This window comes from Taeniopygia guttata, chromosome 20 (assembly GCF_048771995.1).
Source record: "Taeniopygia guttata chromosome 20, bTaeGut7.mat, whole genome shotgun sequence".
Classification (NCBI taxonomy): domain Eukaryota; kingdom Metazoa; phylum Chordata; class Aves; order Passeriformes; family Estrildidae; genus Taeniopygia; species Taeniopygia guttata.
In genome coordinates, this window is record NC_133045.1 from 8,233,302 (window position 1) to 8,260,642 (window position 27,341).

Below are 27,341 nucleotides of genomic sequence, written 5' to 3' on the forward strand. Positions count from 1 at the left end.
CCTGACCCGGTCCAAGACCCCTGGCCTGACCCGGTCCAAGCCCCCCTGCTCGGCCCGGTCCGAGCCCCCCGGCCTGACCCGATCCGAGACCCCCGGCCCGGCCCTCCCTGCGGACTGGCGGCGACAGGCCGGGCTGGGGAGCCCTCAGCCCTTCCCCTCCTGCGGCCCTGCGAAGTCCCCAGGACACTCCTGCAGCCTCCCGGGCAGGGTGTAGGGATCCTGCGGCGCCTGGTTGCAGGTGGGCACGGGCAGGGGTGGGCTTGGAGCGGGCAGGGCAGGGCAGGGAGGAGTGTGGTGCAGGCAGGGGTGGGCACGCTGCGGGCAGGGCAGAGATAGGTATGGTGCATGCAGGCGTGGGCATGCCGTGGGCAGGGGTGGGCATCCTGCCGGGCGCTGAGCCGCGTGGCCGCACAGACCTTCCTTGATGGAGTAGGACAAAGGTTTTGTTCTTCTCCCAACAGTGCAGCCTTGTGCGGCCGCGGGCAGCGGCGACAGGCAGCAGGCAGCGCGGCCCCGTGCTCCCACGGCACGGCGCAGGGGGGGAGCCTCTCCTCCTTTGTCTGCTCCCGGCCGGGCAGCGGCCGGTGCGCGGCAGCGCCGGAGCAGCCGGGGAAGGGCCTCGGCAGCAGCGGCGGAGAACGGCGGCCGCGGTTCCCCCTGCCCCGGCACAGCCACCGGCCCGGCCTCGCCGCGCTGGGAGCGAGCAGCGATCCCGGGGGAGCCAAGCTCTTCATGACGGGAACCCGACCAGGCAGCGGGGACGGCAGCCGCGCCCGGGGACGGGGAGGACGGCAGCATTGGGGACAAGGACACCCGCGCCCCGTCCCCACCCCCGGCGCCCGCCGTCGGCCATGGGGAACGGCATGAGCCAGGTAAAGGGGAGCGCTGGGGCGGCTGCTCTGCGGTTCGGTCGTGCCCGGGCGGCTCGTCCCGGTGCTGGAGGTGGGAGACCCTTACCTGGCAGCTGCCTCAGCCGTGCCAAGCGGCGTTTCACCTGCCGGCACCGGGCTCGGCTGATTGTTTGTTTGTCTGCCGGCAGAGCAACACCGGAGGTGAAACAGGCAGGGACACTGCGCCGGGACAGCTGACAGCTGCCCGGGGGGGTGGAGGGAAGGGGTCACAGCGAGTTCCTTCAAGGAAGGGGGGAACTTTTCCCAATACCTTTAATCCCAAGGCACCAGCCACAAGCACACGCTGTGAGCCCTGTATGACCCCGAGCCTGGTGGTCCCGCACCCCCTGTTCAGCGGGGCTGGGCTGTGCATGAGGCTCGGCACCACGGGGCAGAGGGGATGGGCACTATTCTATTTATGTGCTGCCCCGTTTTCTCCTCTGAGGAGCGGGTCAGCAGGGTGCTGGGGACAGGCACATGCTGTTTATTCATGGTTCAGTGTCCTGCCCTTGGGAGCTGCCCTTGCTAACTGGTGCTCTCCCACCCGCTCCTCTCAGTGCCGCAGCTGCGATTTAAAGGCACCCTGTCGATAGGAAATTGATCTAAAATCACAGGAATCACAGAAAAAACCCACTTCTTTAAGCTGTTCAATCGAGAAAAACGTTTCCAAATGTGAGCAGTGAGACAAGTGTGAGTCCAGCTGTGCTGGTGAAAATCACCTCCACCTGCCCTGGGCACCAAATATTGCTGCAGGGAGAAACTGGCGGAGAACTGGCTTGATACAGGATTGAACTCACTGCCCAGGCTGGGAGTGAAGGAGAATATAAAATAGCTCTGGCTGACAAGGTTTGCAAGATGTCCTGCTTCTACATCTGCAGTGCTGTTAACAGAGGCCTTGTCAAGTAATTATCTTTTCATCATGAGAAGTGGAATTTCCATAGGGAAATAAGCTGAAAGCATGGTGTCCAGAGCAATCTGTGCCTGAGCTGTGAGAAATGGGCTTCCTGCAGTGTAGAGTGAGGGGAGTGCAGCTCAGGGCTGGGAGGGGGACAGCTACACTCCCTACAAGCTTCTCTGTGCCTGTTGCTTTCCCATCCCTCGAGCAGCAGGGCTTCCACAGGTCACGGGTATAGTCCAAGGCTGTACAAAGGTGTATGCAACTTGCTGTGCTCAGGTAATAAACCCCAATGGAGGCCTAATTGATGATAAACAAGAGGAGCAATAAAAAATCCATGTCTGGCTCCCAACACCCATGAGAGTGTGGTGCCAGGTTGTTGCAGGTGCCAGGGCTACATCCAGCCCCACATCCTGGATGCCAGGGCAGTGGCAGCCCTGGGAATGCACAGGTCCAGCTGCCCTGGCACCGTTCCTGCCCTGGGGCTGGCAATGGTCATGTCAATGCCAGAACTGTGTTCCCTCCAGCCAAGGTCAGTGCTTCCCAGCGTGGGTTCCAGCACAGTGGGTACCACAGCACAGGGTCACTGCTCACACTGCCACTTCCCCTTGTGTCCCACAGATCCTTCCTGGCCTCTACCTTGGGAACTTCGTTGGTAAGTGGAACCCAGCTGCTGCAGAGAGTGGGGCTTGCTTGAGCTGGTGTCTCCCTGCCTGCAAATGCTGCCTGACATCCTGCCTGCACCCACCACCCTGCCTGCACCCACCACCCTGCCTGCACCCACAGCCTGCTCTGCTGTCACCCAGCTTGGGTTGGCAGTAGTAGGAGTGAAAATACTGTGGGAAAGGCAAGGCAGAGACCCCTGTCTTTGCATGGTTTCTTTATTTAACAGCTGTCCTGAGCTCTTGGGATGCTTGGGGGAAAGGAGCCAAAGAAGAAATATGGATCCTGTGCCAGCAGCAGAGGAGCTGGTGGTGCCGCACGGGTGCACGGGAGCGGGACTGGGGCACTTCAGTCAGTCAGCACTTCCCCAGTTTTGCAGCTGTAGAAGAGGCCAGAGGGGGCTGCCCACCCTCAGGAGGCAATTTCCCAGAGGCAGAGTTACCCCTTCTCACACCAAGTCACTATGTTAAGGAATTTTCATTGTCAGGGGACAGTTAATGACCAAGTGCCAGCATCTGCCATGACAAACGAGCATTTATGAGTACTCCTGCCTCCCTGATTGGCTCCTTTGCCAGCTTGATTCCTGCTGTAAGCACTGCACAAGTTTAAAACCACTGGTGTGAATTGCTAAGGAAATGTCACTGGAGTGGCAGCCCCGTTCTCCCTTTGCCCCATGGAGCACTTTGGGTTGGGCTGGGGGAGCTGTGGCTTGCTGGGAGCAGAGGGACAAGGGCACCCAGCTGCCAGGTTCATCAGGGGGGTTCCTGTGGGCAGCCTCTGCTGTGGGGCTTGGCTGTGATGCCATCCAAGTGCTCCTCATCACTCTGCCAAGCAACCCAGGGTGACAAGATTCTAGGCCTGCAACATTAAGCTCACAGAGGCATCTCCTCCAACTGGAAGCTTTTCCAGCCTCAGTGAGCCTTGATTTCAGTGTCACCAGTTGCTGTCACTGCAGGCTGAGGCGGATGGGAAGATGGCAGGTGTGTGAGTCCTCATCTCCCTCCCCACACAGAGTGCAGCTTCCCTGCAGAGCACCTCCCTTGAGACTCACTCCTATTAAAATTCACATCATGCCGTTAGCACTTCCCGGGCTGGATTCCTGAGCCAAGGTTTTACACCACGTGAAAGTTTAGAAACCCAAAAGAATGAGATGGGGAAATGTTTCCCCTCCTCTCTGGCCACACTTGCTGCATCTGCTGGTTGTGGCATGAAAGGGAGACACTTGGAAGCTGCTCAGCAAGACAAGCACGCTCCCCTCCCTGTGCAACAACTGCTGTGTTGGACCAGAGGCCAGGATCACATCCAGAATGTTGAAGCATTGGTGAGAGGCAGGGCATTGCCCCAAACAGCCAAGGACACCCCATTTCTGTCCACACAGCTGCAGAGAGAACAGACCAGAGAGCAGCAAGTCACTGCTCAGGTGTTTTCTACAGAAAATCAGAGTTGATATAAATTGCTGCAGCTCCATTTCCACAATTCATAAGATACAGCAGTTCTCTCAGGCTGCAGCAAGTCCCAGTGCTGTGTGTGTGTCTGATCGAGGAGATGTGGGCAGGGCACGTCTCCTCCCAAAGTGGGGACAAGTACAGGCAGGAGGGACACTGCCTGCTGACCCAGAGTGTTTCTGTGCAGATGTGAATGTTTCAACTAGCATGAGCAGCAAGGAGAGGGGATTATGGAGAGGCCTCTGTTTTGGGATCATGGGATTGGCATTCCAGCTTTCCATGTTTGCCCATGTCTGCATTGCTGCATGTGGGGGTGGGATGCAGTCGATCTGCTGGAGCAAGGCTCTGTGTGCTGGCTGGCTGTAGAAGCAGGGTGGGAGCACTGTGGGAAGAGAAGGCTAGGAAATAAATACATGTTGATGTCTAGTTTTATCCTTCAGATGCCAAAGACCTGGAGCAGCTAAGCAGGAACAAGATCACTCACATTGTTTCGATCCACGAATCCCCCCAGCCCTTGCTAAAGGTAGGGTCCTGCACCAGCTGTCACCCTGTACATTCCTGCAGCTCCTTCCATGCTGCATCTTCCTTCCCCCTCTGAGAATCCCATGGCACGTACACCTCTCCGTGGTCACTGATTCCAGAGGGGCTGGGTGGCCCCCGATATGGGAAATTGGCTGTCATGTGACTATAACCCGACCTTGAACATGGACAGGAAACAATTTCCAGCTCTCCAGGCTCCTCTTGTTTCCCGTCCTCTCCCACGAGCTGCTGGTGTCCCCTTGCTCTGCCCTTCACCCCAGGGAGAGTGTGGCCCCATCCCCATGCAGGGGGGATGCTGTGTGGGGGAAGCAAAACCTTGTAGGCAGCTGTGGGTGAGGAGCAAAGGCACTGCCAGCCCCGCTCTGACCATCTGTGACACCCTGGCTGCACTGCCTGAGCTTCTCCTCTTCCTATTCTGTCTTCCAGGACATCACCTACCTCCGCATCCCCCTGCCTGACACCCCTGAAGCCAACATGTGAGTACCCTGGGCACGGTGAGCATGTGCAGGGAGGTAGGAGGGTGACCAGAGGTGAGGGCTCACAGCTTCTCAAGCCCTCCATGTGCTCCAGCTCCCTCCAGCTCCTCAAGCACAGTGACCCACAGGCTGGAGATGTGATGCCACAGTGCAGGGGACCACCCCTGGACCCCAAGAGCATCCCAGTTCAGTGACTGCTGGGAGGGTATGAACCCTGGGGTGAGATGAGGGGCAGCCACTCCACAGCACCCATGGAGAGGGGCAGTAAGTGTCCCCCCAGGAAGTGTCTGGGGATGGGAGAGCACATCAAGGGCATGGAGCCAGCCAAGGGCACAGGCGTCCCATTGCCCCAGCATGAGTCACACAAGTCACAGGGCAGCCCCGTGCATCCCCAGCAGTGTCCCCTTCTGTGTCCCCAGCACAGAATGAGCTGGCAAAGCCAGCTTTCCTTGGGAATAAACAGCACTAAGCTGTTCAGGTCTCAGCAGTGGCTGGCAGATCCCCTAAAACAAACATACAGGGCTGTTCTGCCTGCAGCTAAAAATGCTGTTCCACCCCTGAAGTTCTTATTCTGTCTGGTTTATTTTTCCTGCTAGCAAGAGGCACTTCAAGGAATGCATCAGTTTTATCCATCAGTGTCGCCTGCATGGAGGGAACTGCCTCGTTCACTGGTAATGCTTCTTCCCCTGTGCCTGCTGCTGCATCCCCCCAGCTCAGCAGATACAGCCCCCAGCCCCTCACTTTAGCTGCAACCCCTGATCAAACCAGCCTGTGCCAGAGGGCTCTGTGCCAGTGGACCCACCCAGGATCCACCCTTGGATGTGGCTTGTGACTCAAACCCAGCAGGATCCGAGCAGTCCTGGAGCCGGGGCAGCTTTTTGCTGCAGCTGAGTGTGCGGGATGAGCAGGGTTTGGGGCAGGCAGCCAGGCAGTGGCTGCTGCTCCCATTCCCTGTAGAGGAGTGGGTATTTATAGGCACTGATGGCCAGGACCTTGGAAGGTCTCAGGCCTCCGGGAGGGCAAGTCCTTGGAGAAGAACTGAAATATCCGAGGCACAGGGGTGGAGGAAGAGGCAAGCATGGGGTCAGGGTGTGCCACTAACACCAGCCCTCTGCACTTTCTCTTGCCAGCCTTGCTGGCATCTCCCGCAGTACCACCGTGGTCGTTGCCTACGTCATGGTTGTCACGGAGCTGAGCTGCCAGGAGGTGCTGGATGCCATCCGAACCATCCGGCCCGTCGCCAACCCCAACCCCGGCTTCAGGCAGCAGCTGTCCGAGTTCAGCGGCAGCGCAGCCCGCAAGGTGGGACAAACCTCTGCCACCTGTGCCCTGCCCCGGGCTGAGCCTGCCATGGGTCTCAGAACTAGGACAAGTCCTGAGGGGATTCAGTTTCTTCCCTGCTCCCCTTGCTGGCAGGCTTGGAGCTACCCTTGTAAACCAGCACTGTATTTTACTTCTCGCTCCTTCTCCAGGTCCGCAGGCACCTGAAGCAGAAGTATGGGATGTCCCCTTTCAATGACGAGGAAGAAATAAGGGCCTTGCTGCCAGTAGGGAGAGAAGGAACGTCCAGGACAGAGGGAGCTGTGCAAGGACTGGTCCCAAGAGCCAGAGACATGAGAAGCACAAGTCCCTTCCTGCTGCGGGTGAAGAGGACGTTCTCCTGCATCCCGGCTTGTCTGAAGTGACCCAAGCCAAGGGAGAGCAGTGAGCATCACCCAACAGCCTGGGAGAGACGAAGGAGATGCAATACAGTGGGACAGGGAGCACTGGGCAGGAACCTGCACAAAGCCCAGCTCCTTCTTCTCTTCTAGGGTGGGAACGTGCCACTCGCTCTCTGGGCAGGTTTCATGGATGCTGTTGGGCTTTGCAGCACATGCTGGGCTCATCTTCTTCACATCCAGTGTGCTGGGGACACAGATCTCTGTCCCTGGGTCACTGCAGGCTCCTGCTTGGGGCAGAACACAGAGGGGGTCTCTTCTGCCACAGGCCAGTACCCAGGTGTTGCCAGCAGCAGCTTTAGCACTTGGGTACCCGCTGCATGGCCTCAGGGTGCACAGGAGAGCCGGTGCTCCCCTCAGCCGTTTTCCCACCAGCAGCACAAGCTCCCAGCATCCAGATGGCTGAAGAGCGGGGACACACCAGTGTGCCAGCAGGTAATGCCACCACACAGGCTTCCAGGCAAGGGTCCAGCTCCAGACTGGCCAAGCACAAGCCCTGAGCAAGCACTGTAGCTTTAGGAATCCATTGCACCCCATTCCCACCTATCCCAGGGCACAATCTGTAACAGGTGGGAACCAAGCATTTAACCTGGCCAGACCTCACTAGAGCAGAGCCTTAAGCCATTTTGCTTAAAGACTTTATATGTTTCCCAGTAATAAATACCCTTCTCTGTGGTCTGACTCTCCTGTGATGGCCAGGTTGAAACGGGGATGCCAAGAGGGAAGGTCCCAGCATGGGACCAGTCTGGAGCTGCTGCTGGCCACTCTCTGGAGTGGGCTGGGGACACTGGCATGCCCAGACTCTGCTGCCTTGTGGCAAGGTGACAAGGGAGGCCAGAAATGTGAGTGCCAGGGCAGGGCTCTCTGGGGACAAGCTCTGCTCCAGGAGAGGTTGGGAGCAGCAAGTGGGAGCTCACCTGGAGCCTGTTTCACTGTAGCTTTTCCACTCACTGGATCCAGGAATCTGCTGGCTCCTCCAGCTGCTGGGAGTCTGGCACCAGCTGAGTATCACAAGCTCCAGACCTGTCCCATTTACACCTTTTCCTAGAGCAGAGTCCCAGCTGGGAAAAATTCTGAGGATGCCCAGCTGGGGGTCATCAGCATTGCCCCTGTTGGGACTCAGAGCAGGTTTCTGGGGTCCCTCTCATCCCTGCCCCCTCTCTTCTATGGGGAAGGGATCCCCCAGGAGACAAAACTTCAAGACCAGGGTTCCTTCCTGCTGCCAGCATCTGCCTGCTGAGCTGGGTGCTGCCTTGGGGTGACCCAGGCAGATTGAGAGTTCCACGTTCTCTGGGTAGATCCTGAGCAAACTGAATAACCAGGGGTGCATCATCCTTCACTGCTCCTGCACCATCTGCCGTGGGAGCCCACTCTCCTCCCAGGTCCTTCAGGCTCTTCTACCCATGCCCTTTGCCTCAGGCCAGGCTCTCCAGCAGCTCAGGCCAGGCTGCTCAGCACCCAGCACCCAGCAGGGTGGAAGCCCTGCAGCCCGGGATCACACATCTGGGATGGATGTGTGCCCCACGCACAGATGCACCCTCTCACACTAGGACACCTTATGCTCAAGGTGTTTACACCCAGAGATTCTCCTGTTCCCACTGTAAACCACACAGGAACCTCCAGCTCAGCTGCACAGCACAGCAGAATGTATTTATTTTGGCAGATCGGTTTACAGTGCTTGGAAAAACCCAGGCAAGGGCAGGGTTAGCTGTGAGTTAATGTTTGACTGCCTTTTGAAGCTCATTTTGGCATGAAAAGCTTAAGGGTTAAGCAGCTTCACTTTCCCCGGGAAGGGAGAAGCTGGTTAGGAGTACAGTGGGGAATGTGGCTCCTGAGCCCGAGTAATTGGATCCCCCGGGTCCTGCGTCAGCAGGCGCTGCCACAGCACTGAAATCCCCGGCGGGCCGGGGCTGACAAACGAGCCGGCGGCTGCGATTATCTCCCGGCCTTGGATGGAATCAGTGAAGCCACCGGAGGATGTGCAGTGACTCCTTTGCCATAGCACTGCTTCCCAAGGCAGACAGGGGAGATGTGGGTTCTCTGTGGGTCAGTTCCCAGGCCCTTTTCCCAGAACACGGCCCTACAGCTCACCCAGATGGAGGGCACAGGTGGTGCCTGGGCTTCACTGTGCAACAAAGGGGTGGCGGGCAGGCTCAATAAGGAGAGAAAACTCCTGCCGGTGGGGCTCGCTCATACCCCATGTGCCCTCTGTGCCACTGGCTGTGCCCTGTCCTCACATCCTCTGGGAAAGCCCAGGACTGGGCTCTCTGCCACTGATTATTCATTTGGAGGCTTTGCAGCTCCAGTAGCTCTCAGGAACTTCGCTTCTCCCCTCGGCCAGAGGTGACTTTCTGTGACTCAGAGCAGGAAAAGAGACCTGAGTGACTGCAAAAGAAGACTTGGGGGGCAGCAGCCAGGCAGAGGGGCAGGGTTTCCCTGCACAGCGACATGAAACTCTGCAGCAGTGATAGAGGAACCGACACCGTTGTCACCTCAGGGTGGCCCAGTGACTCAGCCCGTGCCCTGCTGGGGGCCAATGGGGCGCTGGTGCAGGATGTGTCCCACCCCGGTCCCGGCAGCCCTCGGCACAGCTCATCCACCCATTTCCCGTTCGACTCAGCATCCCGAGCCCCACGAGGCAGATGTTAGCATTAGGGCAGAGGAGAGATTTGAGAGATGGGGACATGACTGTTCCCACCACCCTGAAAACCCCGTGCTTTTCCCGCAGCTCCTTGCAGCTCCCCACACCCATGGAGTGAGCAGCTGGTCCCATGGGAGGACGCAGCCCCTGGAGCTGCGACGTGTCCGGCTGGGTCCCCAGTGCAGGAAATAAAGGGAGTAGGGTCCCTTGTCCCCTTCAGGGAGCATGTGGGAGACCTGACAGTTTTAGAGGGGTGCAGGAGAGTTCCGTGTGCCTTCTGGGGCCTTTTCCCCTCTCCCGGGGATGCAATGTGCCTGCCCCTCCCGCGAGTGCAGGGTGACTGTTGAGAAACACACCTAATGCAAGTATCTCGGTATGTAAATTACCAGTGCGAGCTGCACATCGTGTTCTGCAGGGCAGGAAAAGGCTGGAGCCCCAGGCAAGAGCCGGGAATGGGCGCCCACCCTTTGCCTAACAAAGGACACTTCCCAAAGTGGGGGTCAATCACCCAGAGCCTCTGCAGGAGCCAGTGAACCACGGGAAGAGTAAAATCACCACTGGCGCACATGGGTGCACACATTGTGAGGGTCTGAAACCTCGGGGAGCCTTTCTTGGGGGTCCCTCCCAGAAGCACCAGCTCCAGCTCTTCCCATTGCTGTAACCGTCAATTACGACATCACTTTTTCCTGAACACGGATGACTGACGTTGCTGCGTGGGGAAAAGCGGTGCAGAGAAAAAAAATTTAAGAACCGTACCCCCCCTCCCCTCCTGCCTTGGGGCAGCCAGAACCTGCGTCGTGTGCCAGGAAAGGGAAAGTGAAAGCAGGAGCCGCTTTCGGTTTCGCCGCCGGGCCGCGATGGCGGAGCCGGGGTCGCCCATGCGGCTCAAGGAGTGGCTGATCGCGCAGATCGACAGCGGCCGGTACCCGGGGCTGCGCTGGGAGAACCGGCACCGAACGCTCTTCCGCATCCCCTGGAAGCACGCCGCCAAGCAGGACTACCGGCAGCAGGAGGATGCTGCGCTCTTCAAGGTATCCCGGGCTCCCCGCAGTCCCCACCCGGCGCTGGGGATGGCCCCCGGGATCTGTGTGCCCTCCCGGGGCTCCCCGGTGCCCGGGGCTCCCCGGAGCCGCTCACCCAGCTCTGTGCACCCAGCTCCATGGGCACCCCCAGGGCTCTCCGTTGCCTGGCTCTGTGCTATGCACACCCCCGGCACACACCGCCCAGCTCCGTGCACGCTCCCGGAGCCCCCGGTGTGCTCCCCTGCCACCCCGCACCACCCAGCTCCCCGCAGTCCCCCGGGACACACAGCCCCGGCTCCCCCTCCCCACCCTGCTGGACCCCCCCTGGACAGCCGAGCCGGGGGTCAGGTTGTGGCAATCCCCCAGAGAACAGGGCACCCTCTGTCCCTCAGGCTTGGGCCATCTACAAGGGGAAGTACCACGAAGGGACGGACAAGGCCGACCCCTCCACCTGGAAAACGCGGCTGCGCTGCGCTCTCAACAAGAGCACCGACTTCCAGGAGGTACCCGAGCGGAGCCAGCTGGACATCTCCGAGCCTTACAAGGTGTACCAGATCGTGACCGAGAGAGCCTGTGATGCAGGTGCGTTCCTGCCGTCCCTCCTCCTGTGCCAGATGTGGGGTTGATAGCTGAACCATGCCCTTTCTCCCCACTCCTTTTCCTCTCTGGGTGTCCCGGACAGCCAGCTGTCTTCCCTGGGGCTGTTCCTGCCGTTTGCCAGGGGTTTACCCGTTCTTTCTTGCTCTCTGCAGAGGACAATGAGACACAGTCCCCAGGCAGTGAGGACCAGCAGGTGAGCCTGCCCCGTGCCATCCAGGCAGGGGAGAAGGTGGGACTCTCAAATCCTCCCCTCACTCATCAGCTGCTGCCCTGCTTGCACAATGACTGCATTTGTCCCATGGGGCATCAGAAAGGGTCCCCTGTGCCACGCACTGCCAGGCAGGGGATCTGCTGGCTTTTGGGGTCCATAGTAGAGGAAGAAGCTGGCTCAGGATCCCCCACTGCCAGCTCAGCCCTCACCAAGGCTGCTCCTACCCCCAGGGCAGCACTCCAAGGAGTCCAAAGAAGGAGGAAAGCCAGAAGGACATGCTGGAAAGTGTCCACAGCCCATGGAGACATGCCTACTTGTCTCCACAGCCCCGGGTCTCTGGCCACCCAACTGATCAAGGTGAGGAGGGTCCCTCTCTGTGGGATGGGGTGGGGGCAGGGAGTGCACTCTTCTGCCAGGATCCTGCTCTCCTGTCACTCATACAGGCAGCACTTGTGGGGATTGAGGTAGGTGCTGAGGATTCCCACCCTACCACAGCAAAGCCATACACTTAGGGGATACGATGAGGCCCAGTAATGAGCCAACACAGTGGGACATGTGGGCCCAGGGGCTTGGGCCAGGAGAGTGCCTGGGAGCCCTTGGGGTAACTGTCCATGTCCTTTTACCACCTCATCTCTGCCCTGGTCCAGGGTGCCTTGTGAGGGGAGTCTTCTATGGCTGGAGCCCAGCCCGTGGCCAGCTTCTGCCTGGACCCCAGTCCTACCTCCCTGTGGAGGATGTCAACAATTCAGGTAAGAGCCGTGTTGCAGGCAGTGTCCTGGGTAGCCCCACCAGCCCAGGCTGCCCATGAAGCGACCCTCCCTTTGTCCCAGACTGCTGGCTGCACATCCGCCTGTACTACTGCGATGTGCTGGTGAAGGAGGTGACCACCCGCACGGCCGAGGGCTGCCGCATCACCACCAGCGCCGTGCCAGCCGACAGCGAGCACCTCTACGGCCCCTCCTGCATGGAGCAGATCAAATTCCCCCCGCCGCAGGTGCTCAGCAGCCACGGCCGTGTGGCCGGCATGACTGACGTGCTGGAGCGGCTCTTGCCCCACCTGGAGCGTGGGGTGCTGCTGTGGGTAGCGCCTGAGGGGGTCTTCATGAAGCGCCAGTGCCAGGGCAGGGTGTACTGGAACGGGCCACTGGCCCCACACAGGAACTGGCCCAACAAGCTGGAGAGGGAGAAGACCTACAAGCTGCTGGACACACAGCAGTACATACAGCGTAAGTCCCTGTGAGACCCCGCTCCCCTCGGGAAGAGGACAGGTCCTGCTCTGCTGTGGCTGATGGGGCTGTGAGGACCCCGTGTCCCCTGACAGGGTTGGTGTCTTGCAGAGGTGCGGGAGTACCTGAGCAACGGGCAGCTCCTGCCTCAGTACCAGATCTACCTGTGCTTCGGGGAGGAATACCCCACCAGAGATGAGCATCCCTTCCAGAAGCTCATCATGGCTCACGTGAGTAGCCAGGCACAGGGACCATTGCAAGGCAGGGACATGGACCTGTGCCCATCCTCTGTCCTTCTGTGCCTCCACAGGTGGAGCCAGTGTTCGCTCGGGAGCTCTTCCTTCATGCCCAGCGCTTGAGGCCAACGCTGCTCTGCAATTCCCCCCAGCCCTGTGCCCCTGGCACCTCCAGCCACGTTCTCCATGTCCTCAAACAGCTCTGCCAGCCCTGAACTGGGTGGGAGAGGTGACCCCAGTTGCCATAAAGTCTCAGAGTGGGAGGCTCTGAGCCCCATGGCTCCATTCCAGCTGCATGTCCCAAGGCAGGGTGCTCAATGTACGGGGACAGACAAAGACAGACGTTAGCTGGGTGGGCAGATGTTGCTGCCCCTGTGATTGCTGTATTTATTGCCCAGGAGGCTGCCAGGTAGGGCTTGTTATGTGCCTGTTCAGCAATCCAGGGCAGACCTGGCCCTGTCCTTGCACCTTGTGCTGCCAGGACTCATTGCAAACCTTAGAAATAAAGGTGGTGTTTTCGTATGGGTGTTGGGGGCTGGCTCTGGGGTGAGAGGCTGGTGCTGGTCCGAGCGGAGCACAGGTGGCTGGGGAAGCTGAGTCCAGACAGAGCCTCATGTGGGCAAAGCCCCAGCCACAGTGTGAGATAAGCCCCTGCCCCAGCACTGGCTCCAGACCTGTCCTACCCTTTGTCCCAGCCCCTTGGCAGGAGTGAAGGCAGCAGCGAGGTGCCTGTTAGCTGCTCTGCTGAGCTGGTAACACAGAAGGCTGTCCCAAAGGCAGTCGCACCTGTGTCTCAGTTTGCACTCATGAGCAGTGTGATGGAGCTCCTGGGGCTTGTGCTGTGCCCAGAGTTTTGGGAACAATGCAGGAACCTGGCACAGGATCCAACACAAGGCCAGGCTGGGGGCAGGGGCTGAGGCACTGGGGTGGAGATGGGCATCTGAGGGCAGGCAGCACCTCAGTCCTGCCAACATCCCTCACTCAGCCTCACTCCAGACCCAGCCAGAGCCCGGCTGCCCACCGTGAGCAGGACAGGATGAGAAGCAGGTCGTGGGAACCGTCCGTGGGAAAGGGGGCTGGGGAAGCCGGGGGCTGGGATAGCCGGGGGCTGCGCCCGCCTCTGCCCCGGGGAGGCCGCGGCCGTGCCAACCGCGGGGCCACTGGCTGCCGGCCGCAGGTCTTGGCGGCGCATCCGTTTGTCTGTCCGCAGGGACCGGTGCTGGACGGCAGAGTCCTGCTCCGCCCTGGGCGGCCCCTCAGAGGAGGGGCCCGCCGCCCCCTCGCCGGCCGGGGTTTTAACGGGCCGTGCAGGGGCCGTGCGGCAGAGCGGCACCGGCGGCACCGGCGGCGGAGCCGAGCGGCGGGGGCCGGCACGGAGGATGCAGCCCGACCTCCCCGTCGGCGACGCGGCGCTGCGCAGCCCTCCGGCCCCCGAGCCGGCCGGCGGCGCCTTCCCCAGCGCTGAGGCCACCAAGCCACCCTACAGCTACATCGCCCTCATCACCATGGCCATCCAGAGCGCGCCCGAGCAGCGCATCACCCTCAGCGGCATCTACCGCTACATCATGGGCCGCTTCACCTTCTACCGCGACAACAAGCAGGGCTGGCAGAACAGCATCCGCCACAATCTCTCCCTCAACGAGTGCTTCGTCAAGGTGCCCCGCGACGACAAGAAGCCGGGAAAGGGCAACTACTGGACCCTCGACCCCGACTGCTACAACATGTTCGAGAACGGCAGCTTCTTGCGGCGCCGCCGCCGCTTCACCAGGAAAAAGGGTCTCCGGGATGCGCCGGGTACCGAGGGAGACGAGGGGCGTGGGAAGACCCCCAGGCAGCAGGGGCAAGGGCTGCCCGCTGCCCCGCTGCCGGACGAGGGGAAGGCAGAGGGGGGCTACAGCTCGCCGTCGGCCGCAGGACGCCTGCCGAGCCCTGTCGCGCTCTCTGAGGGACAGGGAGCGCCGGGGTGCACTGAGCCCTGGGCCCGGCGACAGCCAGCCAAGGCCAGGCAGTCCTGCCTGTACCTGCCGGACGTGGCACAGCCCAAGGGGCCGTTCTTCGCGCCCCCCGAGAGCCGCCCGCCCAAGGAGACTGTCTTCGGGGGGCTCCCGGCGGCGCTGCAGCTGCCCCGGCCAGGTCAGTACCCATTGCCCAGCGAGCGCCCGGCCCAGCAGCAGCACCCTGCCCTGCTGCCTGCCCTGCTGCCCACCCAGCACAGGGACCCCCCGCAGGACTCACCGGCCACCCCAGACACCCCCCCAGAGCAGCTGGAGGGCAAGGAGCTGGCTGCCCCTGGGTTGGGGCCGTGTCAGCCATTCGGGCAGGTGCCACCTGCATTCCCTGGCAACCTCCTGGGCACGGGCAAGCCCTCCCCATCGTGCTTCCTGGAGGGAGAGGGCTACACGCAGCCCCACCTGCCCGTGTTCGGCTCCTTCAGTCGGCCGGGCCCCGAGGCGCTGGGCAGCAGCTATCAGTGCCGGGTGCAGGCGCTGAGCTTCTGCGTGAAGGAGCGGCCCTGCAGCACAGCGCTGGAGCATCTCCTGGCTGCAGCCCCCCCGGCCTCCACCGCCCCCCGCCAGCCACCCTTCGGGGCCATGGGGCCACGGGCAGGTGAGCAGAAGGAGCCATGGGGGCCGGGAACCACGATCCCACTGCAGGGGGGGAATGGTTACCCCCTGGGGCTGCCCCCCTGCCTCTACCGGACACCCGGCATGTTCTTCTTTGAGTGAGGGACTCCCCACCCCGGGACAACCCAGCACCTAATAAAGCACATTCCCCAACGCTGCCTCTGTGGTCTCTGTGCCCCATTCGAGGTGGGCAGTGGGCAGGGGCAAGCTGGGGACCCTCAGCCCCAGCCCAGGTGCTGGCTGGGGGGCACATGTCCCCAAGGCCAGCCTCCATCCCCAACAGTCCCTCCATCAGTGACCACTGACTGAACGGTGAGGCCATGTGGGGATGGGGCATGGCCTTGGTCAGGGCACCTACACCCAGGTCATGTGTCCCAGAGAGATGCTGGGGACAGGGTCCTGCCACAGTGTGGGGCCAGGAGCCCCTGAAGCACCACCCATGGTAGTACGAGGGGACTTCGTTCCTGGGGGTCAGGGGGATGGGCTGCAGCAGAAGTTATCCCCCAGTGGAGCCTCACTGTCACCTCCCTGGGCCTGGGACCCCTCCAAGTTGGTTTTTTCACAGGATGTCACACATGGCACAAGTGGCACCAGCCTCAGTGTATGGCCCTGCAAACAGACCCGTGTTGCCCCAGAGTTTGCAGGGAGGCACCAGGGGTTGTGGCACAGCGTGGAGGCTCTGCTATGGGGGGGGCAGGGCTCCCTCCCCTCTCTGTCCTTGCTTGTGGCTGTGTCAGTGCTTGGCTGGAATTCCAACTAGTCCCTGCAGACTCCAAGACCAGGGCAGCCCCAAAGATGGGCTGTGCCAGGGGCTGCAGCTCTGATGGGAACAGCCCGGAAAGTGGATTCCTCCAACCTGAATCATGCAGGGTGGCTGCCAGTGAAGAGGCACCAGCTGAGTAACCGCTGTTCACACTGGGCTGGGCACAGGGATATGCCCCAACTGGCCCAACTGCGGGACATTGGAGTGGGCAGGGTCCCCACACAGCCCCAGGATGGGACCTGGCCACCAACCCCTTCCCACACAGCACTGGAACACCCAAGTCAGCACCTCTGAGCACAGGAGTGGGGCCAGAGTAATGCTGGCAAAGTGGGGGGCTGTGCTTGCACCCCTCATCCTGCAACCCCAGGCTGGGAGAGGGAGCTGCCCAGGAGCAGCAACAGCCAGACCCCATGGCACAGCCAGCCCTGGGATAGACACAGGGTTGGCAGGGGCTCTCCGTGCTGATGTGAGGACCAAATTTGTGTCAAAGTCCCCCCAGCTCCCCAAGGCCAGGGGGACTCCAGTTTGGCCAGTCTCGGGGGTCTCTGCGGGGGCCGTGCTGGCACGGAGGAACGCTGCCGTCACTCGGGGACCGGGAGCACCGCGGCCACGTCAGCTCCGTTATCAGCCCGCAGGCGGCTGCTGCTGTGCCATGGCTGTGTCCCAGCCCCAGGCAGGGCAGGGGGGCCGCCCTTCATCGTCGGGGACTGCCACTCAGCCCTGGGCCGCTCTTTTCTCCCTTTTTTTCCCCTACCCAGTAGAAAACAATATTTGAGCGCCTACATCATGCTGGCGTCTCCGGAGCGGCCGGCGGCGAGCGCGGCTGACCTCAGCCCCCTCCCTCGCACGGTCCCCGGGGGCGCGGGAGGAAGCGAGCGCCGCAGCCGTGCCCGGGGCCGTCTGGTTCCCACGCAGCGTGGCCGGGCTGGGAACACGCGGCCCCTGCCCCATGCTGTGCCCGAGATGGGGTCCCTGTGCTGGGAGCAATGTGGCCCATCCCACTGTCCCCCAAACTGTCGCAGCCGCTCAGGATAGGGATGGGCACTCCTGTCCTGCGCTGCCCGGAGTGCAGATCAGAGCCGTGCGCTCTCCCAGTGCTCCCCTTTCCCGTCCTCACCCTGACTGCCGGTCATGGACCCGCTGTTCTCCCAGCTCTGCCTCCTCCCTGGCTCGCTCCCGGCTCGCTGTGGGTGGCCCGATCCCCGCCCGCTCGCCCGTTCCCATCCTGGGCCGTGCCGTGGCCGGGACCCGCTGCGCTGCCGGCGGTGCTGCCAGGTGCCGGAGGTCTGCCCGCTCCCCTCCCTCCCCTCCCTGCACTGCCTGCGGGGATCTTTCTGCAGGCAGGGTGCGTGCCACAGGGACAGGGTGCTGCTCCACACTCCGGGGATGGATGCTGAGGACACACGTGTGCACATCCAGACTGCACCGTGCATCCGTGGGGGTGATGAGGACCCCACACATAAGGGATAGACCTGGCTGGATGTGTGCTGGACGAGGAGCATTTAGCTCCAGTGGGACCAGTCCATTCCAAGCAGCTTCAGGGGCTCATGAGCTATCTGTTGGGAGCGTAGGATGGGATCACAACTACTTCCATGGGTGTCAGCCCTGTGGCCCCACTCATCCAGCCCCAGTGTGTGTCTCTATAGGGCCCCAGGGTAGGAAGGAGGGGACTGGAGAGACCGAACTGGGCTGTGGGGTAGGAGTCCCACACCCTGGCTTGTGCTGGTGTCTGTGCATCCCTCTGCCGCAGATGTGCACACCCAGGGCTGTGCTCAGGAACTGATCCCCTGCAGCAGCTCAGGGTGCCAGGAATGTCCGGGGCTGATGGCCCATCTGGAAGTCCCGTGGCCACCCCACAGCAGGGCCCTGCAGCCCCTGTGGCCGTCCGGGGCCAGGGCCGGACCGGGGCGATGCGCGGCTCCTGGGGCCAGACAGGAAGGAGACGTCACCGCCGTGGAGCGTAACTCAAACCAGATGGGGCTGCGCTGGCGTCCAGGCCTGCGGGGTGGTCACCGACAGGAACCGGTCAAAGGCTGCCGGCAGGAAGGACTGGGAGGGACGCCTGCGGCGGGAGCCGGAGTTCGAGCTCTGGCAGCCTTAACCGCTTCAGAGCCAGCCACATCTCCCCTGGGCAAAGAGACACCAGCACCCACCCGCCTTGCCTGGGCATCCCACCCGATATGGGCAGATGCTGAAGATGTGAGGACATATCTAACTGACAGCTGATCCATCCACTCATCCATCCAGTCATTTTCCCTTCCCCCATCCCCCTGGGGTGCTCAGAGCTGTTGGGTGTGTAGACCAGAACCCCTTGGCACTATGCCTGCACAGCCCTGCCCAGGATGTACCAGGTGGTCCCTGTCCACGGCACAGCCTGGACCCATTCCCTCTACTACAGAGATGAGCTCCTGCTTCCCATCTCACTTATCCTGTGACTGTCAGGCCCCACAGGTGGGAGTAGGGCCTCCCCAGCCCCCAGAGTGGCAGGTGTGGCTGTGGGCAGACCTGTACATTTATTTACAAGAAGGTGAGCGCTGTGGAGGGCTCCATTATGAGGCAGGGTCCCACCAGCCGTGGCTTCTGCCTGGTGGGGACAAGGCTGAAGCCCCTTCCCCTGCTGCAGCCAGTGTGGGGTGAGCAGCAATGATTCCCCGTGTCTCTCCCCAGTGTTTTTCCAGCAGGCACAGCGGGCAGAGACAGCTCCAGAGCAAACACACAGCCTTGACTTGGGGGCGGCTTAGCCATGGCAAAAGCCAAAGCTGAGGGACCCCATCCCCTCCTGCAGCGGGCAAGGCTGGATGCTGCAAATCCCAGGGGATGCCCATCCTCTGGCAGCACCGGGGATGCCCAAGGGGGGCAGGCAGAGAGGACGGGGACCGGGAGGATCGCGGGGCTGGAGCAGCACCCTCTGCCCGGTCCCAGCAGTCCCGCGGAGCCCCGCACGGGCGGGGAGCTGGCGGCGGAGGCCGGAGGGTTCCGGTGTGTTGGTGGTCGGGTGAGCGGTGCCGGGCGGAGCGGGGAGCGCGGCCCAGCTGCTCTGCATTAGCCCGCCTCGCTCACCGCGAGCTGCCGGGGACGGGTGAAGCAGAGGTTGTGTTTTTCCCCCGCTGGCAGAACCGAAGGGCAGGGAGGGCAGGAGGAACACAAAGCCTCCTTCTTTCCTCGTTGGCTCCCAGCTGGGGACGCCGCTGGAAGCGTGCTTGCTGCTTCCTCCCTTCCTGTGCGAGCAGCAGCTCGGGCCAGCTCCGCTCCCACATGCCCAGCTGGCCCGGAGGAGGTGCCTGAGCCCCGGCTCCGGTGCCAAAGCACCAGGGTGAGGGTCCGTGGTGTGCTCCAGCATCATCGCCGAGCCACAGAGCCAGTGCAGGGGCCAGCGGCAGTGAAGGCAGGCAGGGCTGCGGCATTTACAGGCAGAGAGGCGCATTTTGAGTCCAAAAGCAGCAAGCACCAGGTGGCCGAGGCAGCGGGATCACACCGGAATGGCCTTCCTCCTCCGAGGGCACGAGAAGGAAGCGTGAGCAGAGCAGAGATGCTGCAGGTCAGGCATCACGCAGCCAGGCCAGGGCCAGAGCTGAGATCAGAAACCTTCACTCCGGAGCAGCCTCACAGTCTGAGACTGAGCAGTGGTGTGGTCCTGAGCGCAGTGGGACCAGCTCGACAGAGCTGCTCCAGACTGGTGGGAGTCCCTCACGTGGCTCTTTTCTGGCCTCGGCTCTCCTGGGAGCCCAGCTCAGATGCCCAGTGCTGTCAGGGACCCTGAGCTGGTGATCTTCCTGAAGCGGTTGGCAGCGCACACCCCGATGAAATTTTTCTGTGAAAGGGGAGAGGAAAGATTCTCTTTCTCTGGCAAGGGCCGTGGCACCAAAGGTTGAGCCAGACTCCACACTGGGGCCTGACACTACTCCTGCCTCTAAAAGCTGCTCTTGGGATCAGCTCAGGAATAACCACCACAAAGGGACCTATGCTTGAGACAGAGCCATTCTCCATGCTCCAAATGCCATCCACCAGGACAGACAGAGTCTGGCAGCCCCCTCCCAGCCCCCTCAGAAGCTGCTGATCCTCATGCCCTTGCCAGACCCCTCACCTTCCAGCGCCGCCTCATGACGTATTTCTTGAGCAGCACTTGGGACTTGAGCCGCCGGTTGGAGCGTTTGGCCTTTTCTGCCAGGTTATTGAGCCAGGGATGCTGCAGGCACTGGTCAGCACTCATCCGGGCACTGGGAGAAAGATGAGCCCACATCAAGCCCCTCACCCCCAACCACCCCCACCTCCAGCCACTCCAGAGCCCCAAAACCCCACAGCCCTGCAGGCAGGAGCCAGCTGGAAGGATGTGCCCAGGGACTGGTGGGGCAGGGCAGGATGCTGAGGGGTCCAGCACATCCTGCTTGGGACAGGTGTCCCTGCAGGGATACAGGGCTCTGTTGGGGACAATCAGAGTGGGGCAGAGCCCCATGGGGTTAATTCAGGACTCAGGGGCTGCTGCTGGCTGTGGTGAAGAGGCAGCATGTGGTACCCGAGCCGGCTCTGGGGATGCTCATCTAAGGACCCCATGGCCACTGCCAGCCTCACACCTCTTATCCTTGATGATGAGGTTGGAGACGAAGTCCTTGGCCTCATTGGAAACACTCTCAAAGGTCTCCTCGTCGAAGTACCAGTTGGCAGCCAGGACGTTGTTGAGTGTCTCGGTGTCATCGTCACCCAAGAAGGGAGAGAGGCCGCTGAGCCTGGGGGTGCAGAGAGGTGAGGAGTCGGGTGCTCTCAGGCTTCAGCACCTCCCAGACCCCCTGGAACAGAGCCAGTCTGGCCAGGGATGTTCCAGGGATGTGCTGCCACCATCCTGCCTGCAGCCAGGCTGAGCCTCTTCCTGCCCCCCTGGCCCCACACAGCCCTCTCCCCATCCAGGACCCCCCACCTGCCACCAAGCATGCTGCCAGGTGCCTGGGGACAGCTCTGCACCCAGAGGAGCTGTGCCCCAGCACGGCACTGGCAGCCCCCCCAGCCCTGACGTACAGCATGTAGGTGATCACACCCATGCTCCACATGTCCGTGGTGTAGGAGACCTGCTCGTAGTTGACCACCTCAGGGGAGAGGAATTCAGGGGTGCCAAAGTTCACTTTCAGCTTCTCATTGGGATTGTACCTGCAGCCGAGGAGGGGTGCAAGTCAGCAGAAGGGGGACAGGCTGCTCCCCCAAACCACTGCCCCTCTCTCAGCAGATGCTGCCCTCCCCAGCAGGTCCTGAGGCTCCTGGTACCCAAAGGCACACACAGATGAAGGGTGGAAGGGGAACAGGGAAGAGGGACAGAGCTGAGAAAGAAAACCTCACCTTCGAGCCAGCCCAAAGTCAATGATCTTCACCATGTGCCCGGTGGCAGTGACGCAGAGGATGTTCTCAGGCTGTGGGGACAGGGTGACCATTGTCTCACCACCAGGAGGGGACATCCCCACTGCACAGATCCAGCAGCCCATGGGTCCTGCAGCTGACCCCCACCAGAGCAATGCTGACCCCCAGGTGTCCCTCCCACAGTGTCCTGCTGTCACCCTTGGCCCCGTCATTGTCAGCCCCCAGCCCCGCACCTTGAGGTCGAGGTGGAGGACGCCCATGTGGTGCATGAAGCGGATGCCCTCGCAGATCTGCCGGACGAACACCATGCAGTCCACCTCCGTCAGGTGGTAGTCATCGTCGATGATCCGCTCGAAGAGCTCACCACCCTCCACGCTGCATGGGGACGGACCAGGGGGTCACTTTGTTGGGACTCCTCGCCCCAAGCCATCCTCCTGTAGAGCTCCTTGCCCTCCTGAGGAGACTGGCCCAGCTCTACCAAGGGGGTGCTGAGCAGAGCCAGAGTGGGATGGAGCACTTTGGGGTTGAACAGCCCCAAGGTAGGCACAGGCACTCACAATTCCATGAAGAGGATGATCTCCCGGGGCGTTTCGATGGCATCGTAGAGCTGGATGAGATTGTGGTGGTTCAGCTGGTTCATCACATCGATCTCCAGCAGCACCATCTCCTGCAGAAGGAGCCCCGGTGTGGGGTGTCAGCCCTGGCCGTGCCACTGGGACGGGCTGTGTCCCCACACCAGGGGCACACAGAGCGTAACACTGCCACCACCTGCCCGGCATCGTTCAGACCTTGTCCTTTGCTCCCTGCTTCCGGATCACTTTGGCTGCCAGCTTGAGCCCTGTCTCCTTCTCTGTGCACGTGTGGACTTCACCAAACTTGCCCCTGTGGAGGGGAGGAGGAAAGGAGAGAGGGAGAAGTGCCCCCACCATCAGCCACCCAGGCTGCTGGGGACCCTCACACCTCACGGTGGTGCTGCTCTGCACTGCCCCAGGCACCCACCCATCATGACCACCGACACACGGCCACTGCCCAAGGCTGGAGGGCAGCTTGGGACAGTGCCAGGAGAAGCACTGGGGCCACTCCTTACCCCCCCAGGATGTTCTTGGAGTTGAGGCTGAACTGGGAGCTGACGCTGGCGGAGCGCAGGGTGACGGTGCGATGAGCGAAGGGCGCTGGCGGCGGAGGGACATCGTCTGCCAGAGAGAAAGGATGAGGTGAGAAGGGGATCTGCTGTCCAGGGGACCCCACTCTGGGTAGCCCGGGCTGCCCTGCTGTGGAGTGAAGACAGGCACCCAGCCAAGCCTGTGGGTACAGGATGTGGCCAGGCACTGACTGCTGGGCTGTGAGCCAGAGGTTCACAGCCCCAGGCTGGGGCTGCACTGGATAATGCAGCAAGCCCTGAAGGGTCCCTGGCTATTGCCCACAGCATTGCCCTGCTGCATGGCACCAAGCCTGCTCCATGGAATCCTGCTCCATGGCACCCATCCCAATGCACGGCACCCACCTTACTTGACGACAGCCACCCCCACCATCCCACACGTCACATTTACCCTTTCCAGGCCATGTCACTGTCTGTCACCCTCTCCAGGCCAATCCCCCCTCCATGCCACCACCTCCTGCTCACCGTCCCAGGACAGATCCCACTCAGGAGCACTCCGTGCACACATTCCTGAGCCACCCTTTCCCAGCTGAGGGCAGGACCCAGCCTCACAGGGATCCCCACAAGCACCCACTACCCCAAAGCCCTGCCATCCCCACAAGGACAGTGGTGCAGGATATAAGGACATGCTGTCCCCTGCCACCAGCCAGACAGTCACTGTCACTCCCCAGGCTCCTCTTCCTCACAGTGTGGCCGGAGCAGGCCAGGAGGGACGCGACGTATTTAGCCCTGTTTACAGTGAAAGGGGAGCTCGGAGGCCACCGGGCAGGTGACAAGCCAAGGACAGGAGCTGGCAGCACGGAGGGCAGTGTGGGCAGCAGGCAGGGCCAGGGGTTCCCCGGCTGTCACTCCACAGAGTGTCCGGAGGATAAGGAAAAGACAGCTACCTCATGACCTTACCCAATATCTCAAAAGGGTCTTCCTTCCCAAAATCGGGGGTGAGGTAGGGGCTGGGGGGTGGCTTTGCCTCTGTCAAAGATGGTTGCACCCCAGGTCCAGGCTGCTCCACCACCCCAGCAGGATCCGGGGGCTGCGCTGTGGCACTGGGCAATGTCCTTTCCTGAGGGGTGCCGGGGGGTTCCAGGGGCTGCAGGTCCCCCAGGGCTGGTGGGCCAGAGCCAGGCTCTGTCAGACCCTCTTTCAGCTCCACCATCGTGGACTCCTCTTCTATTGTCTCCATCTCTGCCACCTCTGCCCAGGGCTGCTCCTCCCTGGAAGCAGGAGTGGGAGGTGAGCAGAGCCCAGCCAGCAGCTCCCGAGCCCAGCACCCAGAGCACCAGGGCTGCCTGGAGCAGCGAGGGGCATCCCCCCATCCCAGGAGGGTGTGGGTACCTGTGGCAGGCAGCCGGGCAGCTCAGGCTCTGCAGCAGAGATGGGCGTGGGGCCTCGGGGATCGTTGGTGGCTGTCCCTCTGTCCCCTTGGACACTTCCTCCCCTTCACCCTGAGCCTTCACAACAGCCATGGCTGCTGCCTCCGTGGGCTCCACAGCCCCATCCCCAGCCTCTGCTCCAGGCATGGGAGGCTCCACCTCTGCAGCTTTCTTTCCTCCATCCTGAGCCTTTGCAGCAGCAGGGACCTTCTCCTTTTTAGAATCTTTCCCTTCATCCCCAGCCTTTGATGCAACTGTGGATTTTTCCACCTTTGCAGTTTTCTTCCCTCCATCCTGCACCTTCACAGCTGCTGGGGACTTCTCCTCTGCAGGCTCTTTTTTGCCTCCACCTTGAGCCATTTTTTCAGCTGGTGTTTCCTCTGCCTTTGCTGCTGCCTTCTCTGCATCCTGAGCCTTAGCAGCATCTGGGGCTTTCTCCTTTGCAGGAATTACAGCTTTCTCCTTCACTGAATCTGGGGCTTTTTCCTTCGCTGGAGCTGGAGGCTTCTCCTGTGCGGGCTCCTCTTTTCCTCCATCTGGAGCCTTTTTAACTGCTGGGGCTTTTTCTGCCTTTACCTCTTTATTCTTCCCACTCTGAGCCTTTGCAGCATTCGGGGCCTTCTCCTTTGCAGCAGCTGTGGTTTTCTCCTTTGCAGGTTTGGTATCAGCTGGGGCTTGCTCTGCCTTTGCATCTTGCTTCCCTTCATCCAGAGCTTTAGCAGTGGCTGGGACCTCCTGTTTGGCAACCACTGTGATTTTCTCCTTTGCAGGATCTGCTTTGCCTCCATCCTGAGCCTGAGCTGCAGCCAAGGCTGTCTCCTCCACAGGTTTTGCCTTCCCTCCTTCAGAGTTTGCTGCAGCCAGAGCCTTCTCCTCAGTGGACTCTGCTTTTCCACCACTCTCAGCCCCTGACCCACCAGGTGTTTCCTCCTTCTTGGGCTTGTCCTTTCCTCCATCCTGTGCCTCAGTTACAGCCTGGCCCTTCCCCTCCATGGGCTCATCCTTCCCTCCGTCCTTAGCCTTTGCAGTAGCCGAAGCCTTTCCTCCTTTGAGCTCTCCTGCAGCTGGAGCTTTCTTCTTCCCAGGCTTCTCGTTCTCATCCTTCCCTACACCCTGGGCCTCAGTGGCAGCTGGCACCTTGTCCCCGGTGGATGCTGCCTGTCCTCCATCATGCTGCACAGCCGAATCCTCCTCTCCTGGAACCGCTTCCCGCCCATCCTGGAGCTCTGGAGCAGCCAGGGCTGTCTCTTGCTCCTGCTCTGTCATTCCTCCACCAGCCTTCTCCTGCCCAGGCTCATCCGTGCCTTTGTGCTGTGCCAGGGTGGCGGCTGGCGCTGTCCCCCGTTGGGGCTGGGCAGCCTGGGGGACTGCAGGAGCTGCAGCCTCGGGGGGCACCGTGTCACCAGTCCCCCCGGTGCCAGCACCCCCCTGCTCCATGGGACACTCCAGCCAGGAGGCGGCTGCCCTGCGGTGCTCCTGGTCCGGCGAGGCTCCTGCGGGAGAGAAAACAGCAGCTGAGGGTTCGCCGGACCCGATGCCCTGCAGAGGGGACAGCAGGGCTCGGGCAGCGGCTCTGGTACTGCAGGGGTGAGCTGCTGCCATGCAGCAGGGAACCGTGTCCCCGCCGGGCTGGTGGCACCGATCCAGGGACCCCACGTGGCCACCGGTCCCGGCACCGTCCCATTGTTCCCCGATATCTGCCCCGCGGTGACTGATCGATGGCCTGACCCCGGCACCTGTCACCGGGTGCCTGGGGCCTCCGACGTGCGAACAGCCAGTGCGCCGCGGCCAGGGTGACAATTCAAGGCCACATCCCACCGTGGCAGGGCAGGAGACAGCGGCTCTGCCCCGGCTGGCAGTGAGGATCAGGAAAGGTGAGCATTCCCGGCACAGCCCCACCATTGCTCCCCCTGAACCACACAGGAGGTCCAGCCGTGCAGGCAAGCCCCATCTGCTCAGAGGCCACCCAGACCCCCACACCCAGCAGCCACCAGCGCTGCTCGTGTCCCTGCCCAGGGGCACCAGCTCTGCCAAGGGCACCTGTTGGTACCTGTACCTACATTTAGCCTCCAGCCCAGCACCTGATCCCCAAATCCCCTGGGTTGTTCTGCCCTGGGCTCCACTGCCCTTCTGTGCCCGGTCATCTTTCCTCACCCTGTCCCAAAACACCTCCCTGCGCAGCCGTCCAGAGCCCAGGACAGCCCAGCCCCAGAATAAACCCAGCAGCGACCATCCCAGTAACAGGGCAGTTGTTTGCTGGCCTACTGGAACAGGAGGTGTAGCAGAACAGTCCCTGGGAGAGCGTTCCCACATCCCACAGCTCAGCCCAGGAAGCCCGTGGGGATGGAGGTGTCCTTCCCAGGGCTGGGGGTTGTGCTATCCACAGGACCCTCCACCAGCACACCCCAAGTCAGAAGCCATGGAGACCCCCCCGGCCCCGTTACCTGGTCCTGGTGCAGTGGGTGGTCAGGGGGGCAGCATCTGCGCTGTGGCAGCGCCGGAGGGAGGGAGCAGCCTCTTCTATCCCGGGTGTAACGGAGCCGGATTAGCCGGGCAGAGGAGGATCCTTTACAGCAGCGGGAGCCGGCCCACTTCGCCTTTCCCAGCACCTGTTACTGCTGGAGCCCGTTCAAAGGACACACCACTCTCGTCTGTCCCCCGTGGGCTGGGGACACACAGACAAGGGGCAGGGGGAAGGGATGGATTTGCCTCCCTCTCCAGCACAGCACCACAGGGAGGGCTGGTGCTGGACACAGTGGCACCCCAAAACCATCCCATGGGGGTGGCCTGGGTGAGCTGGACAGGATTCAGGTGACTAAGGCCCTCCAAAGTGCCCACAGGTGACACAAGGACACTGGCCAACCCACGGGGATGGTGGCCAGGAGAAGCTGGTGAGCTGTGGCCAGCTCTGCCCACTGGCACTGGCCCTTTGGGAGAGCAGCTCCAAAGGACCCTGCACTCTGTGGGTATGGTGTGGCACCTCTGGGCACTGCCACTGGGCCTTGATGAAGGGGACAGCAGCTGCAGCCTTCCCTAGCAACGGTTGAAAGGCTTTCTGCAAAATCAAGTGTTTTGGGAATCAGGGAAAGAAACAGAGGAGCTGGAGGCTCCAGAGGGGTTGGGCTGTGTGCACAGGCATTGCCAACTCTTTCTGGGGTGCTGCACCCCAGGACACACCTGAGGCACTGCGTGGGGCTGAATCCTGGCATTTGCTGGAGGAGTGTGACTCTCCCAAGGCCCAGGCTGGCCAGGTGCCCCCAGGGAGGCTGAGAATACCCTGGGCTCCTGCAGCCTCAGCCCCTGCCAGCTGCCAGCCTGGTCCTGCCTCCCAGTTCCCCACCCCACAGCCACACAAAGCTCAGGTCCTGCCAGACACCAAACCTGGCTGCTTAAACCTTGCTTTGCTTTCTCCTTAGTTTAAACCTTACCTGTGGCAGGGCTGGAGGCTGCAGCAGCAAAGGAGGTGGGGAGGCTGCCCTGGCCAGTGCCACCCACGATGGAGCTGAGTCAACCAACAAG

At 61.7% G+C, this 27,341-nt stretch overlaps 3 protein-coding genes across 3 annotated transcripts; 2 read left to right on the plus strand and 1 right to left on the minus strand.

Moving 5' to 3' along the window:
• The first annotated feature begins 347 nt into the window (after window positions 1-347).
• On the plus strand, window positions 348-13,085 carry DUSP15 (dual specificity phosphatase 15). Its single transcript, XM_072917193.1, has 15 exons — window positions 348-872; window positions 2,407-2,440; window positions 4,334-4,416; window positions 4,860-4,909; window positions 5,506-5,580; window positions 6,040-6,211; window positions 6,382-6,593; window positions 9,978-10,299; window positions 10,683-10,872; window positions 11,043-11,083; window positions 11,332-11,458; window positions 11,749-11,850; window positions 11,932-12,327; window positions 12,439-12,557; window positions 12,638-13,085. The coding sequence occupies exons 1-15, from the start codon at window positions 852-854 to the stop codon at window positions 12,776-12,778; spliced, it is 2,085 nt and encodes a 694-aa protein (XP_072773294.1). The 5' UTR covers window positions 348-851; the 3' UTR covers window positions 12,779-13,085.
• Window positions 13,086-13,223: 138 nt separating this feature from the next.
• Window positions 13,224-15,340, plus strand: FOXS1 (forkhead box S1). Its single transcript, XM_030288561.4, has one exon. The coding sequence runs from the start codon at window positions 13,943-13,945 to the stop codon at window positions 15,287-15,289; it is 1,347 nt and encodes a 448-aa protein (XP_030144421.3). The 5' UTR covers window positions 13,224-13,942; the 3' UTR covers window positions 15,290-15,340.
• Window positions 15,341-18,444: 3,104 nt separating this feature from the next.
• Window positions 18,445-26,421, minus strand: MYLK2 (myosin light chain kinase 2). Its single transcript, XM_030288817.4, has 12 exons — window positions 26,267-26,421; window positions 23,785-25,315; window positions 23,353-23,663; window positions 22,381-22,486; window positions 22,082-22,175; window positions 21,851-21,960; window positions 21,527-21,668; window positions 21,276-21,346; window positions 20,961-21,089; window positions 20,522-20,674; window positions 20,035-20,167; window positions 18,445-19,761 (listed from the first exon to the last, which is right to left on the minus strand). Exons 2-12 carry the CDS (start codon window positions 25,257-25,259, stop codon window positions 19,681-19,683), a joined length of 2,805 nt encoding a protein of 934 aa, XP_030144677.3. The 5' UTR covers window positions 25,260-25,315; window positions 26,267-26,421; the 3' UTR covers window positions 18,445-19,680.
• Between the last annotated feature and the right edge of the window lie 920 nt (window positions 26,422-27,341).

Coding starts and splice junctions, on each gene's coding strand:
- DUSP15 (XM_072917193.1), top strand. CDS start 852: ATGGGGAACGGCATGAGCCAG. Junction 2,441..4,333: donor CTACCTTGGGAACTTCGTTG/GTAAGTGGAACC, acceptor TTTATCCTTCAG/ATGCCAAAGACCTGGAGCAG. Junction 11,459..11,748: donor TGGCCACCCAACTGATCAAG/GTGAGGAGGGTC, acceptor GCCCTGGTCCAG/GGTGCCTTGTGAGGGGAGTC.
- FOXS1 (XM_030288561.4), top strand. CDS start 13,943: ATGCAGCCCGACCTCCCCGTCGGCGACGCGGCGCTGCGCAGCCCTCCG.
- MYLK2 (XM_030288817.4), bottom strand. CDS start 25,259: ATGGAGCAGGGGGGTGCTGGCACCGGGGGGACTGGTGACACGGTGCCC. Junction 21,090..21,275: donor GACTTTGGGCTGGCTCGAAG/GTGAGGTTTTCT, acceptor CCTCGGCTGCAG/GTACAATCCCAATGAGAAGC. Junction 20,675..20,960: donor GGTGTGATCACCTACATGCT/GTACGTCAGGGC, acceptor CTGCACCCCCAG/GCTCAGCGGCCTCTCTCCCT.